This window comes from Triturus cristatus, chromosome 5_2 (assembly GCF_964204655.1).
Source record: "Triturus cristatus chromosome 5_2, aTriCri1.1, whole genome shotgun sequence".
Lineage (NCBI taxonomy): Eukaryota > Metazoa > Chordata > Amphibia > Caudata > Salamandridae > Triturus > Triturus cristatus.
The window spans coordinates 906,744,938-906,767,489 of NC_140588.1; the positions used below are offsets into that span (position 1 = coordinate 906,744,938).

The 22,552-nt window shown below is 40.5% G+C and overlaps 1 protein-coding gene across 2 annotated transcripts in view; it reads left to right on the forward strand.

Annotated features, from left to right (window-relative positions):
• AKAP14 (A-kinase anchoring protein 14) overlaps positions 1-19,440 on the forward strand; it is a 145,012-nt gene extending 125,572 nt beyond the window's left edge. For both annotated transcript variants that reach the window (XM_085608078.1, XM_085608079.1), the window contains exons 5-6: positions 3,455-3,507; positions 16,873-19,440. In XM_085608078.1, the coding sequence (XP_085464204.1) occupies positions 3,455-3,507; positions 16,873-16,957 (138 nt within the window). In that variant the 3' untranslated portion in view covers positions 16,958-19,440. The remainder of the gene's footprint in view (positions 1-3,454; positions 3,508-16,872) is intronic.
• The last annotated feature ends 3,112 nt before the right edge of the window (positions 19,441-22,552 follow it).

Below are 22,552 nucleotides of genomic sequence, written 5' to 3' on the forward strand. Positions count from 1 at the left end.
ATCATGGTTTCACCCCTCGTGGACTCCTCCACGTTGCCTGCAGCATCCGCATGCAGGACCTCTAGACCACAACTGCTCCCAGTAAGGAAACCTGATGCCTAAAGACACCTCTGCATCCGTCTCCCCCGGGCCGAGGAGAAGAGGACCCCAGGTGTCCCTATGTCCCTGAGATTCGCAAGACTTGAACCCCCCTGTTGGTTCACCTCGCTGGCTTTCCAGCCAGAGCCTGCAGTGAGTGATCTCCATAGAAACCTATTGGACTCCTGATGCAGTTTTGTACCCTGCACCTGGCCGCCCTCGTGCCTTTGGTGGTGTACTGCTGATGCTGCCTTAGACCTTGCCCATCACTCACCTTAATTCCTGGAGATTGGTCTTGTAAATTACTGTACTATACTTGTTTGCGGAACTTGTTCTTCCTTCCATATGATAACATTGCAGAACTCAGAAACTGCACTGTGTCCACTCTTTAACCCCTTCCATGCTGCGCAGATTCCGCCGCTGTGCTGACGGAATCTTGCGCGGGCGTGGTCATGACGGAACGGTTCCGTCATGAGCACAGCTCAACCGTGGCTCATGACGGAACCGTTCCGTCATGAGCACCGAAGGGGTTAAAGTGAAAATAATTTATATTTAAAAACTTACTTAGCAGAGCAGTTTTTCTCTGTTGTCTAAACATATATAAAGATACCTGCTATTTTTATAAATTGGTGTGGATCTCCTTCTTGAGTACTGTCTGTCATTTATTAATCATTGTGTGTATTTGCAAATGTCTTGTATTTCTTTGTGTTAAGCCTAAAGCTGGGATTGCATAGCAAGTCCCTGTCCACTCATAAGGGAATCCTGGACTCTTTACATAGTATATCAGGTTCTTGATTAACACCTAAAGAAACATCACAAAATTAAATTATGGACATAGTGTTGAAACTTTTAAAACACTCACCCCCAGTCACAGATCTCCCACAGGGAGTAGGGTCAACACTGATTTGGATATGGCTGGGTCAAAACTGGGGTGGCATGCTGAGCAGAAGCGCAATGGGATTTAACCCAGATCTTTTGACTGGGGCGAAAGTTACATTTGTTCAGCATTCCGTCCATCATTTGCTTGCACAATATATTACATGAAGAGCCAGCTTCCTACAGTGCGATTTAAAAAAAAATATCTTGCCAAGAAAGAGTTGATGTTACAGTTAACGGTCTATCTAATGGGCTCCACCGTAGCCCTAGGGATCTGGGCATCAGAACATCGAAAGAAACAATGGTCTACATAAATACATAACACAACATAAAGGGCTCTTGTCAAATGTTAGGGCAGTAAAAGATCTAAGTTCCATACATTAGTTCATATGAATTACATGTATGTCATATATGTCAAAACCAGAAGGAAGGTATTTGTACATACAATCAGTTTTGTAAAAAAAGCAAATAGGTGCTCCAGAAGTGATGAGTGAAGAGGCACAGATCTTGTGAAATTCAAGTGTGCAAAGTAGTGACTATATAGCCTATACATAAGAACAATTATGACTGTGTGTCATTTGTCTTGCTATTGATTGGACGGCTTCCCGCAGCAACTATTTACACTGCCTTGTTGTCCGGGCAGATATTGACCGCATTCTTTCTCAGTTACATTCGCCTGCTAAGGATCGCGGGGCATGTCTCCTGCACCCCTCCCGATTGTGTATGTGGTGTCTCTGTAACACTGCATACAACCAAGTAATCTCTATGGTATCACTGAAATGCTATGGACTATAACAATTTTTTAATTTCTCTATTCTTTAGTCAGAATTCTGAAATACATATATTTTATTATAATCTATGTATTTTTCCGAATGGAAAATGGAAGAAATATTTTTTCACTATTTGCAGACCGTTTGCATCAAGGTAGTGTGGGTTGGGGAACAGCCTGATGTTGGTTAGGATATTATGGAAAAACCATATAAGCCTAGTGGACTCTCAGTACTAGACCTTCAAATTTAATATTTATTAGCACAGGCCCATACATTTTGGATTGCTGTATGCACTGGTGTCGTCCATAGGCATGGTAAGTGTCATAATAGGGGAGGTGTCTGTACTCAATACTCAAGAAAACAATATTTGGATCATAGTTGGGTGGACGTGGAAGTAAATTGGGTGTACAATTAGTATTCTCCTCATATTTACCCTTAAACACTATACCTTGGTACCATTTGCTTAAAACTGCTAAGAGGATTAAAGCTGGATCAAATGAGTCAAATATTTGAAAATGGACATTTCCTGTCCCTTAAGGAAATGAAGTGTAGGGGTGACATGGTCTTGTGGACCTAGTTCAAGCATACACAAGAGTTGAGCTTGATTCTGTTGTGATTTCTAAGAAAAGGTTTTACCATTTGAAACTTTAGATCGGGCACTTAGTATTAAAGGTGAGAAAAATGTAATTTCAGTCCTGAATACATCTACAATAGGAGCCAGGGAAGGGCCGCCACTGTGAAGAGCTGCTCATGATGGGGGCAGTTGCTACCACAACCGTAATGGATGATTAATGGGCATATTCCTCCAGTACCAGTACACTTCAAATATCAGTATCAGGTGTACCACACACCCAGGAGATTACAGATCATGTTTCAGGGTACATCTGATAGGTGAGTGGCAGAAAAGACAAACTTCATCCCCTTGCTTTGTGTTGCCCTTCTATGAGAGTTTATGGAGAAAGTGATGATGAGGAATCCAATGGCAAGTGTGACTTCCTTGCTGCGTGTAGTGGAAGAAAGCTGATCCACGGGCAAAGAGCTGGTTGTTCAACTTAAACAAGTGTACTGAACTTGAAGAAAATACATTTCATCTCACATCCCCAGGTCATTTGTTTCCTAACTATTGTTTCCTTCTTATTGTTACTTACCTATTGTTTACTACCTTTTGTTTCTTATCTATTGTCTCCTAACTAATAATTTCTAACTATTGTTTCCTACCCATTATTTCCTACCTATTCTTTCCTAACTATTATTTTCAACCTATTCTTTCCTTACTATTGTTTCCTAACTATTGTTTCTATCCATTGTTTCTTAACTATTGTTATATATCTATTGTTTCCTAACTAATGTTTCCTAACTGTTGTTTCCTACCTTTTAAAACAAAGTCTCATTTAGTGCAGTACATGGCGAAAATGATTGTACTATAGCGAAGCTTACCTAGTTGGTCCTGGTTAGTGCTTTTAAGGGGTGGGTGTGAGTCGGAGGTATGGATGGTTAATTTAGAAAATGAAATGAATTTACCAACAATGCATTCTTGATAATGCTAAACTGTAAAAAATTAAATTAAAAAAAACGAAAACAAAAGAGACAGTTGGAATTTATTGTTGCGAATTTGAACATAAATTTAATAACAAAAGAAAAATGTCCAGGAGTTCCCACTTCATTTCAACACAATGTAATTTTACTTTAATTGTCTCAAATTTAAACTCTTTAATTTTGATCTTTTTCAGACATTCCCAGTCGAGGTTTTCTTCTTCCTGGAATCAAATAGACTGGAACACAGGTACTTTTGAGCCCACTTTTTCATGTTAAGATTTTGTTACTACTACGATCCCAGATGTAACTCAAAAAATATAACTTCCTTTGCAGGTCAAATACAATAGTTATCCGTTACACTAATGCTGCAATACTGTAGCTGAGCTGGGAGCAGTCAGGGTGAAGCAGAGACCAGGGTGTGAGAAAAGGCTTGGAATGTCAGAAATATCTTCTGGGAATTGATCCAGACTGGCAGAGTGAGCACAGTCTGCTTAATAGTGGGCAGAATAAGAGGGCACAGTGGAAGCGGATGCACTAAATAAGAAGAAAGGAGAGAGGGGGCAAATGCTGGGTCTAGGGGTGAATTTCATGGTAGGGTTTTGAACAAATCTAGCTTATCTTCTCACCTACTGATTCCCGGTACTGCTTTGAAGGGTATTTACAAAACATGAGACAGTTTCTTTGCACCCAATGACATCATAATCACAAATATTGTTTAGGAATGACCAAACACTTTAGCCATGGTTGAAAACGGACAACTCTGGCTACCTTCAATTGGTTCTCGAACTGGAACCTTCATCTGTCCATCAGATCTCCACTCAAGGATCTTTGAAGACGTATATTGTCCCTAAATCTAATCAACCCTCAGACATGCCATGTGCTCCAGGCATAAAACAGAAAAGGCCTTACTGAAAATGTGGTCTACTGCAGATGATCGGGACCAACTGAACCAGACACGGATACTGAAACGTCATTGGTAGCATTATCGTCCTTGATTTCGGGAAGGAGGTCATTTTCAGTAGTATATGAGATCATGCTGGAAGACTCTAGAATGTCCCATTGGACTTGAGGTACACGTGGTCTGTTATAGTGGGGACAGAATTTAATACGAGTAATGGGACACAGTCTGTTGTATGTATCAGAAGTCAAGAAATGTGCCCTTCAAATTAATTCAATTTAATTGCCTCCATCAAACAAAAAGGGGTCCATCTAGATGTAGTAAAATATTTGGCTTACATTCGAGCATAGGTGCTTATTGTCGTATGGCGAAGGCAGACTTCATACATATGGTCAGGAGGTGCTCCGATCTAATCTTTTTGGGATGCGTTTATATCAAGGAGTATGACTACAAATGCCTCCGAAGTGCCAAAATCACTTGAAGACAACTTGCTAGGACTGGTGAAAACCCCAAATCAACAAACCAAATGTGCTATTTTGCACATCTAGCTTTGTTGTCAGCAGAACTCAGAGTAGCATTGGCAGGATTGTGGCCTGGGAGGTTCCTGTTTTGGACTTTGATAAACAATCAGACTTGAAGCCTCCATGAATAGGTAAGCGAGATGCAAACAGAGGACGATGTATGAAACATGTCAACACAAGTGCTCCACTAATCATCATTATCATTAAACGTTATTCAGGTGTACATCTCATCAAACAGCAGCAGTATATCAAAATAGGCATACATCAGTTAAAAATGCTTCAAATAGAAATTTTGAAAAAAGCTTACATAAGTACATAAAAACCGATAATTAAAAATATAAAAAATATTTAGATTGCCATCATTTTCGTAGGAGAATTAGTTCTCAAACTCCAGTAATTAATAGCTTACAGACAACACCAGAAAGAAAGCGTGATATAAAAAAGCAAAATTCAGGGGTTGCTAGCAACTGTAAGAAGAGGTATGCAGGTCTAAATTGTCTGAAGTGAGCAGAAATAAAAAAAAGGCCTGATATACTTAGGAAGATTGGAAAATGTATGGCAAACAAGTAATACATGCATAGTTTCACAAATCGATATGTAATCACAGTCACAAACAGGCAGATTAGATGGTTTATGCCAGACCCCCTTCAGAAACAAAAGCTGGTGAAAAATGTCCAACCTAGAAAATTTCAGAAGGCACCATTGCCTATTCTGCATGTTCTAAAGGAGGCAGGGCTCTATCCCATTGACATATTAAACCAGGACATACTGGACATGGTCTGCTTTCTTAAAGCAGAATCCTCCCATTCAGCAGCCACCCTTTGGGAGAAAGCCGAAAGCAAGATCACTTTTCACTATGTCCCTGGGGTTGGTAAATAGACCTGGTCACCCTAATTCATAGTAATATTTTTTACCGTATTATAGCCATGGGATTTGGTCAACATTATCTAAAGCAAACAGTCCTGGAGCATGAACCTATTAAAATGTAAACCCTCCTTATGCCATTCAGAACACCACAGTAAAAGCAGACGAACATGAATAAAATCTGCAATAAAGGACATGCCCAATTCTTCATGAATAATTTCAGTGTGAGTTCCTTTACTAATAGCCAGTAAGTTTCTCAAAAACGTATTTTCTATCACCTGGACACGGTCAATATTAGCAAAGCCCCAGATTTCCCAGCTAAAGGTGGACATCAGGATACATTTAGCCTTGTATACATCTAATAGAAGTTTGGAGGGCTTATACCCAACGCGTCTACCATAATCGTATAGCCTCGAGATGGCTGTTTGTAAAATCCCTCCATATTTTGTGAGTAGAGGTTTCCAGCTGAGACCTGAATTGAGTAACAGACCCAGATACGAAAAATGTTCCAACCTGACCCTGTGCTCAGAGATTACAAGATGTTGTGTTCTGCCACCATAAAATGTGATTTCTTAAAATGTGTGGCTAAATCCACGCTATTCACAAAATCGATAAATGTATCTAAAAGTCATTGGAGGCTTCTAGCTGTACAAGCAATTAAAACTGCATCGTTGGCGTATAAAAGTACTGGAATAACCCTTCGACCAACCATTAGGACATCGGAACCAATATCAATGTGCACCTTCTCTAGCCAATTTATGTACATAATAAACAAGTATTTGCAATGCAATAGGTCTCGAATTTTTGAAACTTTGACCTATTGGTATTGTAACTGACAATGCCTTTTCTTATAGCAGGCTTTTAAACATATAAATAAAAGGCATTGTCATTTACAATGTCAATAGCTGAAAATCTCACGATTGCGAGACCTATTGCATTTCATATGCTTGTTAAAACAGACATTTATATTGCCCTTTTAGATGAGTGTTTAGAGTGGATTCCCCACAGATCACAGACGGAGGGCAGTTACTCTCCCCATTCAGACGGCCATCCCGTTCTCAATATAAAATAATATACATCACCATTTGCTATTGCATACCAACTCAGTACTTGATTCCTCATCACCAACTGGCCAGGTATATGATGTAGGGAAGGGCCTGTGACATTGTGCTGGTAATGAAGGACACAGGTACAGGCAATAGCGGCCTGCTTAATGAACACTTAAGCATTAAGCTATATCGGTCCCTGTAACCTCACTACCAATGTTACAGAAGGTAGACAAAGCGCCACACAAAGGTGCTCCTAAACTGCACATGCAACCCGTGTCCTCAGAGCAGCACCGGCAACATATGACACACGCTAAACATAAATCCCCAATTAGGATCCAAAGTATCCCATTATAAAGCAGAAGCCTGGCACTGTCCAATGGAGCCGCATTGTGCGAGGTTGTATTGTGGCATGTGGACCTTATAAAGGTCTAAACGTCTCATGGACATTATTTGAAGTTTTTACCAAAAAGTATGACAATTCCAGGTAAGGGACACTGTCTGAAGTCAAAATACATATATTACACTAAATAAACTTAGGAAGGATCCCTAGTTAGGTGGGGGCCGAGAGGGACACAGTGAGGGAGTACGCCCTCCCGTGAACAAACACTAAATCACTATAGGTACTCCCGCAATGGACCAGTAAGTAGTAGAAGCCTCTACTATTGGATCAGGTGTTGGTATGCCCTATTCGAAGTGGATAACACTACCTAGGCGTGGGGAAGGAGGCAAGTCCTTTTGTTAATATTTTCCCTCACACACCCTAGTGGTGTCATGCTTCATCATTGGGACACCCTGACGCCTAGAGGTCAGGGTGGGCTCAACCAATATTCCAGGGAGCTCTTGATGAAATGATTTTTTGGCCAGGGGGTATAAAGATTAAAAATCGGTGTCTGACCCCAGTATCCCTTTATTCTTGGGTTCGGCACTGATATTAAAATATAATAAGAAGGGTTACTAGGGGTATTATGGTCCTAGGACCCTATTGCCAACATGTTTCTGTCCTCAATGCCCCATAAAGGGTGCACGGACATTCATCAGGGCTGGTGCCCCCTGCGTGTAGGGAAAGAGGAAAGAGAAGTTCCCTATACTATTATGAAGTAAGGGCAGGTAGCTGCTCCTTATTAAAATGTAGTTCCGTATTAGAAATCACTCCATCTGTGAAATAAAAATTGACAAACAACATATATAGTGCGTCAGTTCTTTTTGGCAGCGAGACATATCTACAAGGACATTGTATGTGTCTCTGCTCATTACACATCATCATACGTGCAACCAAAAAAAGGAACAAAAGTGCGCGTGATTTTAGGCATAACCACTCACTTTTCGTGACACACAACATTTTTTGTGTCTCTGATTTGTTGTGGCGGAAATTCCCCGCATACTATATGCACTCATAATCATGGTGTCAAATTCGTGCGGTGGCGGTTCTGTACCGCATACTATCATTACACAACCAAGTTTGTGTGTATCTGAAACCACATCTGACGTCAAACCTTCCAAACTATCACCGCGAGTTTAAAACGCATCACTCCTATCTCATGCATACATCCCAAATATACCTTCACTGTGTTCTCTAGGTACTCTCTAGTAACATTGTACGCTTACCCCAATTTAGGAGAGGAAACGCTTCTAGTGGGACCGCTATACATCGGGTAGCCCTGTAGTCACACACTATATGTTTCCGTATCAGACATTAAGTTTGGTGAATTCACAGTCAAATGCCAGGAGGGTTGGAAAATCGCCGTAAAATAAGAAGAGGGTCAGGTCCCAAGCGTAGTGGCCGCAATATGTAAGGGAATCAAAATAGAAGACGAGAATCAGGTGTGGAAAACACACACATGTATGTCAAATTGCTATGTCACAACTCGTACTCTCAAAATCATTCACCACACACTTGAGGTTTTACTCACGCCACCAAGGGTCCTGCCCCGTGTCAGCACCTATTCGGTATGGGTTCCCACTGCTCGGAATCATTGTTGTGACCGCTGTCCTCGTATTTAAGCTTGTCTTGGTTGTTGATTCCGTTGCTTTCCGGGATCTCGTGACCACGCCTGATGCGGAAGTAAATTCTGAGCATGCGCCTATGTTTACCGCATGGGGAGTGTTGTTTTTACCCTCATTGTAGTTTGTATCTAGTGGCTCATGATGTATTGGATCTCGTGACCGCGCTTGATGCGGTAGCAAATTTTGCGCATGCGCCTATGTTTACCACATGGGGATTGTAGTTTTTAACCTGATTGTAATCCGTATCCAGTAGCTCATGATATATTGGATCTGGTCAGCGTTACCTAGTGAATATTGTATGTGTCCCGATGGGAATTGTAATTTCTAATTTGAATATGAATCGTTTCCGCGAGCTCGTAATTTAGAAAGTATATAGTTGGTTCTAATCAACGTTACTCAGTAGATCCTATGCAAGCTCCGATGTGTCCCGCATGGGAACGTAGTTTTTTTTTTAATATATACTTCGTATCTGTAAGCTCTAAATAAAAAATACAACTTACAAAGTTGGTACTAATCAGCGATATCTAATTGATCACCAGGATGAAATTTTAACTTACAAGTGAAGCGTGTTTGGGTTTGTTAAAGAATCAATAGCTCACAACTGATAAAGGTAAGAGTTAAGACGTAATTTTTAGGGGTTTGCGTAAGCCAGGTGATTTACAGATGCCTGGAAATTGAATTCACTAAATACCCTGCAGCGATATATACTTGCTTGTGGGTGGAAAAAGGTATGTGCCCAGACGTGTGAATATACTCAATTATATATCCACATTTACATAACCAAAATATATATATATATATGTGCGTCTGTCTACGTGCCTGGAAATTTGTGATTTCATGTATATTGCCTTGGATCTGAACAGGAACTCATTTTGAATGTATTTATCCACCGTGTGCTAATACCAGATCAATGACTAAGCTACGTGTACGGTTAGTGTTAATAGACCCACGAACGTAGGGACATTTAGAATACTTGTAAGGCAGTTTTAAACTAGCGATTTTTATTTAGTTGATTCCAAGGAATATGGTCATTAAGACCAATTATGTGAGTTTTTAGTCTGTGGACCCATCTTTGTTCTCGTTCTAAGAGGGTCTTGGACATATTCCCATCTCCTTTGACTTTCTCGATTACAGACCACCAAAGGTCACTGTCTGAATGTTTTTTCTCTACACAGTGTGCCGTAAGTTTGGTAGCTGTTATGGATCTCCTGATGGTACTTCTATGTTCGTTGATACGGACTTTTATTTTTCTCCCTGTCATGCCTATGTATAAGAGTTGGCATGGGCATTTGATGACATAGACCACTCTTTCCGAATTACAATTTGTATGGGATCTCTGTTCCCACTTGTGGTGCATACCCAAGTCAATCTCCTTTGTGTGTTCCGTGAATGCACATGCCACGCAGGATCCACATGGATAGTGGCCAACAATGGAAGGTTGGTTCCATAAAGTACTTTGATGGATAGTTTTCACTTTCTTTAAATCTGTATGGATCAGAGTGTCTCTCAAGCTTTTGTTCCTTCTGAAGGAGAACATCGGTTTTTCAAATTCCAATTTATTTGAAGTTAAAATTGGCCATTTTTTATTTATAATTTTCTTGACCTCGTTGGATGAAGCATTGAAAGTTGTCACGCAGATGAGTGTGTTGGGCTCATCCCTTTTATGAGTCTCTAGTAGAGCTTCTCGTGGGGTGCTCCGGGAGCGTTTCTGTGCCTTCTCAATGATCCTGTTAGGGTATGCTCTTTCTGCCAGTTTCTTTGTCAGGGCTTGAGCCTCCAGTTTGTACTCTGTTAAGTCTGTACAATTCCTGCGGATCCGTAGGAACTATCCCACCGGTAGATTTTCCCTCAACGCACGAGGATGGGCGCTGTTGAAATGTAACAGGCTGTTTCTGTCTGTCGGTTTAGTATATAAGGAACTGACTAACCCATTGTTTTTATCATTAATCGTGATGTCAAGAAAAGAAATGTGGTCTAGGCCATAAGTCAGTGTAAACTTCAGATGTGGGTTCAGGTTGTTGAGCCATGTATGAAACTGTTCTAACGTGGTTGTATCTCCTTCCCATACAACTAGGATGTCGTCAATGTACCGCCACCATTTCTTTATGTTGGTTGAGAAAGGGTTGGGGGTCTATATGTGTACATCTTCAAAATGCCCCATGTATAGGCATGCTACGCTCGGCGCACACGTACTGCCCATAGATGTTCCATGGATCTGTAAATAAAGCTGGTCATCAAAGCGGAAGAAGTTTTCCTTCAGTGCCAGACGTAATAGTGTAGTGACCCAGCTTACCGGAGCTTCCCAGGTCCAGTCCTCTTTGTTTAGGACAGTTTGAATCACCTCGATACTTTCTTCTTGAGGGATGCTGGTGTACAAAGCTTCTACGTCTAGGCACACTAGTACATTTTTCTCTGGATTGTACGGTACATCTTGAAGTATGTTTAGAAGATGTTTGGTGTCTTGTAAATAAGATCGGATCCTTGTAACTAAGGGACGTAGAAACCAATCTGTATACTTAGAGAGAGGTTCCAAGAGGGACCCGGTCCCAGACACTATGGGTCTACCTGGTGGAAGGGACCTATTTTTGTGGATTTTTGGTATGGTATTAAAGATAGGGGTTCTAGGATCCTCGCAATTCAAAAATGCGTGTTCCTTGTTGTTGATCCACCCTTCTCCCAAAGCTTCCGCTGTTATGGAATTTATAGTTTTCTTCAATCGTGTGGTCGGGTCCCTGGTGAGAGGTTGGTAGAATTTTGTATCTGCCAGGAGGTTCAGGCATGTTGTGCGGTAAGCTGTGGTGCTCTGGATAACTGTTGCTCCGCCCTTATCTGCAGGTTTTATTATGATGTCTTGTCTTGAGCTTAGATTTTTTTGAGCCTCTCTTTCTTTTTTGTCATATTGTTGTATGAGTCCGTTTTGATGGGAAGGTCCTCAATCTCTTTTGTGACACTTTCTTCAAAAGCCAGTACTTCTGGAGGCATCAGGGACGCTGGAGGAAAGAAGTTAGATTTTAATCTCAGTGTTGTGTATGTATCATTTTCGTCGAGTTTTTCTTTGCCCATGAAGAAAACTTTTACACGTATCTTACGAAAGAATTCACTGAGTTCACATCTTGTCTGGAACTTGTCTATATACGTAGTTGGTACAAAACCCAAGCCTTTATTGAGGACCTCAGTTTCCTCTTTTGTCAGGTGTACATCTGTAAGGTTGACTACTAGTCCCGTTGGTTGCTTGTTCCTGCACTCGGTCCCTTCGACATACTCCGTGTGTTCGTTGGTGTGTTGCTGTCCTCCCATTGAACTTGTTTGTTCATGTTGTTTCTCCGTCCACGTCTCCCTCTTCTTCCGCCCTGTCCTAAAAAACGGTTCTGATTGAAACTTGGTTGGAAGAAAGGACCCGGCTGAAAAAGTTGTTGTCCTTGAAATGGAGGTGGACCTTGAAAGGGTATCGGTCCATATGGTCCAGGCCAGGGATACATTTGTGGGTGTTGGTAGCCACGGTTGAAATTGCCTCTCCTTGGTCTTCTTGATTTTCCTCTCCAACTTTTTTCTGATCCATCACTAGACCAACTATCTTGTTCAGGTTCCGAGCGACTAGAGTCACTCTGATAAGATGATCCAGAATTGGTCTTTTCTTGGTATACGTAATCTTCTTTAATATATGGGTATACCTTCTCATGTGAGAATTTCCTCAAATCCTTTTGTAATTTGCTGATTTTGCTTTGCATCAAAAAGTCTTTGTGTTCATTAATTTCTTTGTTGACCTCTTCTAGTTTCTTGCGATATAGGGTGATCTTAATTTCCGTCATTAAAGCATCTTCACTAGTTTTTATTTTCACTAGGATAGCATCTGATAGTCGTTTCGCGGTGTTAATAATCAATATAAGCCAATCGTGGGTGCACCGCCACGCGATTAGAGACCACTCCTTCTTAAATAGTTGGTCATCAAGGAAGATCCTCGGGGCATTATTCACCAAAAGTCCTCTTGGTGCCGCATTGCCTCTCAAATATTCAGTGAGGATGGCACCGTGTAGGAGAATCTTCATTTGTGTTTGTTTCAGTTCTTTTAGTTCGGCCCAATTCTGGGCCTGATTCAGACTTTGGTTTATATTTGTATCTGGTAGTAGAGATGGTCCTGCCAGAATCGAAGCTGCCATGTCATCAGTGTATCCCAATCCAACGGCCTGTGACACGGAGAGTTGGTCTGTCATTTTTCTATCTCTCAGAGTTATAGACAAGCGAGAGAGAAAACGGAGAGAAAGGAGAAAAGAGAAAATTGGAGTGCTAGAGAGGTTGAGTAGGAATTGTTGCGTGGTTCTCAGTGAATGAGTATTCGGAAGTTGACTGTGGAATATCGGTGCACTACTACGGACAGAGATCAGAGATCACTGGTCGCTAATCGCCCACCCGAAGAAACTATCTACGAGTTGGTTTGTGTGTGCTACCAGAATGTTTCAAGATATGAGCCCCACAGCTGTGCGCTGCTCAAAATATATTACACTAAATAAACTTAGGAAGGATCCCTAGTTAGGTGGGGGCCGTGAGGGACACAGTGAGGGAGTACGCCCTCCCGTGAACAAACACTAAATCACTATAGGTACTCCCGCAATGGACCAGTTAGTAGTAGAAGCCTCTACTATTGGATCAGGTGTTGGTATGCCCTATTCGAAGTGGATAACACCACCTAGGCGTGGGGAAGGAGGCAAGTCCTTTTGTTAATATTTTCCCTCACACACCCTTGTGGTGTCATGCTTCATCATTGGGACACCCTGACGCCTAGAGGTCAGGGTGGGCTCAACCAATATTCCAGGGAGCTCTTGATGAAATGATTTTTTGGCCAGGGGGTATAAAGATTAAAAATCGGTGTCTGACCCCAGTATCCCTTTATTCTTGGGTTCGGCACTGATATTAAAATATAATAAGAAGGGTTACTAGGGGTATTATGGTCCTAGGACCCTATTGCCAACATGTTTCTGTCCTCAATGCCCCATAAAGGGTGCACGGACATTCATCAGGGCTGGTGCCCCCTGCGTGTAGGGAAAGAGGAAAGAGAAGTTCCCTATACTATTATGAAGTAAGGGCAGGTAGCTGCTCCTTATTAAAATGTAGTTCCGTATTAGAAATCACTCCATCTGTGAAATAAAAATTGACAAACAACATATATAGTGAGTCAGTTCTTTTTGGCAGCGAGACATATCTACAAGGACATTGTATGTGTCTCTGCTCATTACACATCATCATACGTGCAACCAAAAAAAGGAACAAAAGTGCGCGTGATTTTAGGCATAACCACTCACTTTTCGTGACACACAACATTTTTTGTGTCTCTGATTTGTTGTGGCGGAAATTCCCCTCATACTATATGCACTCATAATTATGGTGTCAAATTCGTGCGGTGGCGGTTCTGTACCGCATACTATCATTACACAACCAAGTTTGTGTGTATCTGAAACTACATCTGACGCCAAACCTTCCAAACTATCACCACGAGTTTAAAACGCATCACTCCTATCTCATGCATACATCCCAAATATACCTTCACTGTGTTCTCTAGGTACTCTCTAGTAACATTGTACGCTTACCCCAATTTAGGAGAGGAAACGCTTCTAGTGGGACCGCTATACATCGGGTAGCCCTGTAGTCACACACTATATGTTTCCGTATCAGACATTAAGTTTGGTGAATTCGCAGTCAAATGCCAGGAGGGTTGGAAAATCGCCGTAAAATAAGAAGAGGGTCAGGGCCCAAGCATAGTGGCCGCAATATGTAAGGGAATCAAAATAGAAGCCGAGAATCAGGTGTGGAAAACACACACACGTATGTCAAATTGGTATGTCACAACTCGTACTCTCAAAATCATTCACCACACACTTGAGGTTTTACTCACGCCACCAAGGGTCCTGCCCCGTGTCAGCACCTATTCGGTATGGGTTCCCCCTGCTCGGAATCATTGTTGTGACCGCTGTCCTCGTATTTAAGCTTGTCTTGATTGTTGATTCCGTTGCTTTCCGGGATCTCGTGACCACGCCTGATGCGGAAGTAAATTCTGCGCATGCGCCTATGTTTACCGCATGGGGATTGTAGTTTTTACCCTCATTGTAGTTTGTATCTAGTGGCTCATGATGTATTGGATCTCGTGACCGCGCTTGATGCGGTAGCAAATTTTGCGCATGCGCCTATGTTTACCGCATGGGGATTGTAGTTTTTAACCTGATTGTAATCCGTATCCAGTAGCTCATGATATATTGGATCTGGTCAGCGTTACCTAGTGAATATTGTATGTGTCCCGATGGGAATTGTAATTTCTAATTTGAATATGAATCGTTTCCGCTAGCTCGTAATTTAGAAAGTATATAGTTGGTTCTAATCAACGTTACTCAGTAGATCCTATGCAAGCTCCGATGTGTCCCGCATGGGAACGTAGTTTTTTTTTTTTATATATACTTCGTATCTGTAAGCTCTAAATAAAAAATACACCTTACAAAGTTGGTACTAATCAGCGATATCTAATTGATCACCAGGATGAAATTTTAACTTACAAGTGAAGCGTGTTTGGGTTTGTTAAAGAATCAATAGCTCACAACTGATAAAGGTAAGAGTTAAGACGTAATTTTTAGGGGTTTGCGTAAGCCAGGTGATTTACAGATACCTGGAAATTGAATTCACTAAATACCCTGCAGCGATATATACTTGCTTGTGGGTGGAAAAAGGTATGTGCCCAGACGTGTGAATATACTCAATTATATATCCACATTTACATAACCAAAATATATATATATATATGTGCGTCTATCTACGTGCCTGGAAATTTGTGATTTCATGTATATTGCCTTGGATCTGAACAGGAACTCATTTTGAATGTATTTATCCACCGTGTGCTAATACCAGATCAATGACTAAGCTACGTGTACGGTTAGTGTTAATAGACCCACGAACGTAGGGACATTTAGAATACTTGTAAGGCAGTTTTAAACTAGCGATTTTTATTTAGTTGATTCCAAGGAATATGGTCATTAAGACCAATTATGTGAGTTTTTAGTCTGTGGACCCATCTTTGTTCTCGTTCTAAGAGGGTCTTGGACATATTCCCATCTCCTTTGACTTTCTCGATTACAGACCACCAAAGGTCACTGTCTGAATGTTTTTTCTCTACATAGTGTGCCGTAAGTTTGGTAGCTGTTATGGATCTTCTGATGGTACTTCTATGTTCGTTGATACGGACTTTTATTTTTCTCCCTGTCATGCCTATGTATAAGAGTTGGCATGGGCATTTGATGACATAGACCACTCTTTCCGAATTACAATTTGTATGGGATCTCTGTTCCCACTTGTGGTGCATACCCAAGTCAATCTCCTTTGTGTGTTCCGTGAATGCACATGCCACGCAGGATCCACATGGATAGTGGCCAACAATGGAAGGTTGGTTCCATAAAGTACTTTGATGGATAGTTTTCACTTTCTTTAAATCTGTATGGATCAGAGTGTCTCTCTAGCTTTTGTTCCTTCTGAAGGAGAACATCGTTTTTTCAAATTCCAATTTATTTGAAGTTAAAATTGGCCATTTTTTATTTATAATTTTCTTGACCTCGTTGGATGAAGCATTGAAAGTTGTCACGCAGATGAGTGTGTTGGACTGCTACCAGCTCAGCTACAGTATTACAGCATTAGTATAACGGACAACTATTGTATTTGACCTGCAAAGGAAGTTATGTTTTTTGAGTTACATCTTGGATCGTAGTAGACACATCCTACAGTATGATTTGCTGAGTCTTCATCTATCCCTAGGCGTGGTAGCCATGAGATCTAACATGGTCACCACAGGGCATGCTCAGAAACTACTTAGGACCCTATCTTAGCCTTCTTAACCCAACCTGCCAATCTGATTGATACCAATGCATTGTCAATTCTTGGAAAGAATTGACAAATGTGCAAAAAGAAGCTATAGTCATGTTCCACCTCATGTAACCAATTCCATGTATCTACTGGTCCCAGGTCAGTAATGCCCTCGTACAATCCAGTGACAGGACCTTTGAGGGACCCCCAAAAACGATTCAATGCATCCCTTTCCAATAGCGCAAAACACATGATACTGTAGAAATGCATCCGGCCTCTGATTCCAGCTGTTACTCCACCAATCATTTCATTTAATACAAGTTTATCTTCTCCTGAGCGTAAATATTAATCTCCTTATTTAATAATAGCTCTTTGATGTTACAAACTTTATTTAAAATCCATATTTTTTGTCACTTAACTGTACCAATATTGTTCTTTTACAGACCCGGAAAAACTCGATTCAGAGAAAAATGGCTCAAAGACATTATAGAAAGCAAAAATAACTTGATGGAAAGTATTTTTTTCTAGGTCGCTGTCCATTGCAAAGAATGGGGCGTGGAGAGGCAGGCATTGGAAACGCATGAATACTCGGTGTGAGCACAGCACCAGAAGAATATATGTACTACTGAACATGATGTTAGATCCTTTGTCTCTTACAGGACTGTTTTCCAGTATCTCCATTGATATTGCAACATTGGCTCATTGACACCTACTTTCAGCAGTTCTTGCATTTCTCCACAGCTAGCATCAAACAGGAGAGGGTGGTGTGCCTAAAACAATGTCAGTGTCTTAGCAAACTAGTCTCTGAGAAAGTGTTGATAGTGACCACCTGACCAGTGTAGCATTATTTGAAAACGTATGCTGGCGCTCAATGCAAAATGTGTTTTCAATACCTATGTTCCAATTTAAATTCACAGATTTATGGTCTATGAACATTTGTCCTGGTAAATACAACTTACAGGTGTGTGGGTAGTGTTGGAAGGATGTTCCTAAAGGCGGACAGACATGACAAAGGTGGTGAACACCCACTAAGTCGTAAATTTGTAGACATTAACCAACTAAAAGGATATTAACACTCAAAACCTATGCTTAGGCCCTCATTCTAATTGGGCTGGAATTTGTGAGTTTGTGACCGAAGGGATTATAACATGTGCAGTTACACCACTCCCTTTCCAAACAGCAAGTTTTCTAGGTGAAACCTACAAAATTTGTGCAGGGAACGTTACCATCTTTTGAGTTTTGCAGCTTGGAATGTGGAAAACATAGTATTTTGGACTTATCCCCCATTATGAGGTGTGAATCTCAAAATGAAGAGATGATGCTAACCCAGTGGTATTGGTATTTACTGGGTGTATTAGCTTCCTTAATACAGGTGTAATCATAATGCCGCCCTCAGTGTAAAAAATACTGGAGTATGTGTGGAAGTCTGGTGTGAAAACATCCAAGCATCCACTTATCTGAAGGAGTGGAGAAAAAACTAAAAAATGACATGCTATTGCACAGTCAATAGTACATCTGCATTTAGTACTCCTTAAAATAATGTGCCAGAGTGAAAGTACAGCCGTAGGAGGTGGCCTGGAAGTCTAGAACCTGCATCAATCTCTATGTGTAGTCCGCTCCTTGAGTGATGGGGCCTGGTTGTGAATCCCCTAAAGGTCTTTAATCTTTAAATTTACACACATGATAGGAGGAAACCTATGATGAGTTAATTTACCTTTTATTCTGATTCTTTTAAAAGAAGACCTTTAGTTGTCACTCAAATAAGTTTTGAGGATCTCATAGAATGTCCTACCCTAAAGAATAACAAAGAGCTCAACCAAAGGAGGGGTTTCCCTTCTACCTGCTGTTCCACTGATGAGTGCCAATCATGATTCTTGAAATAGTTTGAGAGCTTCCTAAATAACTATTATAACAGCTGTAAACATGTATCCATGAAGTACAACAGTAGCTGCTTTTTTTTGCATCCATCACCTCCTTGTATTGAAAAGTATCATAGTTCTATTATTAATGTTATTTTTAAAGCATAGTCCCAAAAACAGTCAACTAGGAGTCTATGTTTCTTCATCCCTACGATTCTATCTTATAAAATGTTGATTTCCCCAATAGAAAATATTCACAATTAGCCTTAAATCCATGACTGCTTGCTTTCAGGTCTTCGTTCAGGTCATATTTATCAAAGCTGAGGCCTCAAACTGATCAGAATAGTTAAATAAATAGGCACATGGGACTCAATTCCCTCTTAAGATGCTGCTTTCAACTGCTATGAAGGCCTCATCTCTTCCTTGATGCAAAATACGAGGAAGACCCATCCATGGTCAGATGAGTCCACCAGAAGCAGTCCAGCTCAGTTTATTGGAAGTGTTGAGAACACGGTTCTCTTAAAATAGTCATCAATTAATCCAAGCTCTCATGCAGCTTCTGAAATGGGTAATCTTACTACTTATACCTTTAAGTCTAGATGTCTTCTATCTTCAGATCTAAATAACTTCCAAATGGGTCTTGAGTTTCTGTTAATCACTTTGCTTTTCCTTAAAAATTGATGTTTCTATCCTTCAGTAACTTGTTTCACTTTTCCAATTACATTTTTTGTTTACATCTAACAACTATGTTATTTTCATACATAACAGTATGCTTTTTGTTGAAAATTCATGTTCTAACCCTTTGTACCAAATAATTTGCCAGTGAGAAAACAGAACTGTGAATCTAATACAGTTTCCTTTTTGTTTTCATATGTCCATTACATTATTTCTCATTGTTGCAATCAGAGGAGGCACTTTGTGCACATGAACCTTGTAGAAGTAGTCCTCTACTGAGCCATCTTGAATGTAAATATGCCATTCCATCTGCGTTCCTCATGCTTCTGTATTTTGTTGTGCAATAAATCGTGATTCAGTGCCTTCCTTCATACAGTTGTTTTCTTAAATTAATGAATTAATCCTTCCATATGCAGTGGCTTCATACATATGGTTTTACTGGTAAATGAAATCTACCTCATGGAGTAATTATTTTGCATCTATTCATTTTTCCATTGAAAAATAAATTCCTCAATGAATAAGAATTTCTTGCCTCTGTTTCCATTGCATTTAGTTTGAGTTGTATCATGTCACCTGTTGGGAAGGGAAGGTTCCAAACAGGGTGCTCCAGGAGCACCTTGGAGTCAGAGGAGTGTACGGTTCATATGACACATATTAAGTTTATATTATTATGCTCTCCAATGTGCTAATCAAGCTCGCATTAATGTATTTGCAATATTTTATCTAAAATGGTGACTGCTTCATCCTATATTAGCTGGTTATTGATTTCTATGAGTTTCTAGGAGATTGACAACTATGTGTCTCAATCAATATTAATCTTTATTCAGTAAATAAACTCACCATAAAAGAATACAGATCAAAAGACAATAATATCAAATTCATAGTTGATAAAAACAAACAGTATATTTGCTCATAAAACTTTGATTATTAATACAATTAATCAGGTCTCGTTCTCCTAACACCCAAACAGCTTGTAAAAGGATAAAACAGTAAAAAATCACTCAGTGGGGAGCATCTGAGGATACATCAGGGTAGGCCTAACTTGTTTAAAATTCAAAGATTTCAACAAGGGAATTAAAAAACGCTTTCTCGGCCAGCTGAAATAAGAGCAAGCCATTATAAAATACAGCACATCTTTCGGAGACAAATTGTCGCAGCCACAAGGTGCCCTTTCCTCAGGCCGTAACCACCCACATGGAGTTGGCAAGAAATGCTGCAGTTGAACCTAACCCTAGCCAATAAGAGCCTGTCATGCTGTGAGCGAACCAGGACCAGATACAGCTTCATTCCATGCACAGTTTTTAAGAGCATGTGACCTCAAACTGATGGCTCTGAAGTTCTAAGCCTTCTCTCTCCAAACACAAGCATTCCAAAAATAACCTTTTGACACTCCCCCGCTCGAAGACGGAGAGATAGGTAGGGTCCACGAAAATATCAGACCTACCTATGAAAGAAAAGTCTGCCTTAACATAAGCTATCCATGGTATACTATTTATCCAATCCAGGGCCTAACAGTCCTCAAGGATCAACCGGCTTAGCTTCAGGTCCGCCCTGCTCCAGATCATAAGGTGTAACTGCAACAAATAAAGAGATCTGGGTTAAATCCATTGTTCTTTTGCCCATTACCCACCCCAGTTTGGACCCAGCCATATGCAAATCAGTCTTGACCCTGTGCCTCATGGGAACAGTCCAGACCGAACTGCCAAGCCAGGTCCTCCCTGGCCCAGAAACAAGCACCCTGGGACCGGTTTCTGAGTATGTCATCCTTCATCAGACAGGCTAGCTTGAATCCAGTGGCACAGTGAGCAAGGGTCCCACGTCTGGGCTTTCCCATCCCACTTAGGGAAAAAAGTGTAACTGCAACAAATGATGGACGGACTGCTGAATGATTCAAACATTCTCCTCCAGTCTGTAGTGTAGTTCCTATCTCCCTGATAGGCTCTGCGCATTGGAATAATATACACTATAGTTTTGACATAGGACTGAGGTCAGTACGTCTCTATCGAGTACATTAAACTTAATTACTTGTGTGTGCCAGCTAACTCAGAGGTCACTAGACACTTCTCGAATATACAAGAAGGGATTAGTTTCTGACAACCGCATAAACATGACAACTTTGTTTCCCTTACAATCAGAACAATCTCAGAACCGTGGAAACAATAGATAACAGTTTCACTCAGTCAATCGTGCATGCTTCGTTTCTACAGAGTTGCACAGAAATAGAGAGACAGGCATTTCAATAAAAAGGGGTTTATTGAACAGTCTTATTTCTCATGCAAGAGATATTACAATCGTAAGACAGGATGCGAAGTACAATACGTACAGGGTTAGCAGTAAGATAAAATAATACTGCAATATCATGGTTTGTAGATATGACATCTATTCATAAAATACACACATAAATAACACAGGCTAAAATGTGAATACTCATCTGAGGCTTCTAAATAGTTCTACCCCAATGTACCTAACCTAAGTGTAGTACCAGGTAAGAAGTAGGTGATGTTTTCTTAAGTATAGGTAGCTCTTTCCAGGACTCGATATCTAACATCAAGGGGAGTCAGAAACACTGGAGCTGGATTCTCTGCGAGGAGGATGACAGCGTCTGGTCAGTACATCAGGCGGGAACTCGATCTCCTTCCGAACATGTCGTGGCGAATCGCAAGTAGGCAGTTGAACTGGACCGTACCGGAACCGTGGTTTTAGAGGCCAAGTGCAGGTATATTTATACCTTGAAGGTGTTTAGGAATGCCAGTATTGACGTAAACGTCGGGCATCGGAACGTCATGAATGAACCACTAAGGAATAGGTGTTCATACATAATAAATGAGTTCTTAGAGATATCAATATCCAAGCAAGGGAAATTCCTAAAGGCTTAAGAGTCTGGTTTTCCAAGAACTCGTTGTGACATGGATCAACGGATGTAGGAGACCATGCCTGTATTTGGTCAGCAAGGATAATGCCTAAATAAGGGCTGGTTTTTCTATGCCTAAATATGGGCAATATGAATTGTACCTATATTAGGGCATAAATCGGGAAACCTACATACGGAATCTAAATCTACACAGAACACCCACCCCAGTTTCGTATGAACGACATTACTAAGTCCCAAACATACTTATCTAAAAGAGAGTATCGCAGGATTAGCTAAAACATGCTAAAACATATCTAAAAACATATGTCCTAAAAATGCATTACAAAATCATTGCTATGCATAAGGTGCTGTACATATTAAAAGCAATAATTCATTCTAAGTATATGTGTGCATTGGAAATGCTAAAAAGAATGAACCAGAAATATATACACATGATGAAATGGCTTGTTAATACAGAACAAAAGGGGCTGATGCCATTTCATATCAGGTTAACACAAATCAATTGTTGATGTGACAAGGTGGCATAATGTCCCTGGTAGATTTTCAAAGAATTCTGTTCTCTTTGAATAGTTCTACTATAAGCAGATTACTGTGCCGAAAAATAAAAAAAAATACAAATTTGGCAAAAAAAAAAAAATCATCGGAAAAAAGTTCCATTAGTCCCTTGTCTGAAAAGAATGAAGGCCAAAGTCAGAGTCTCATCGGAACACTGCGTGC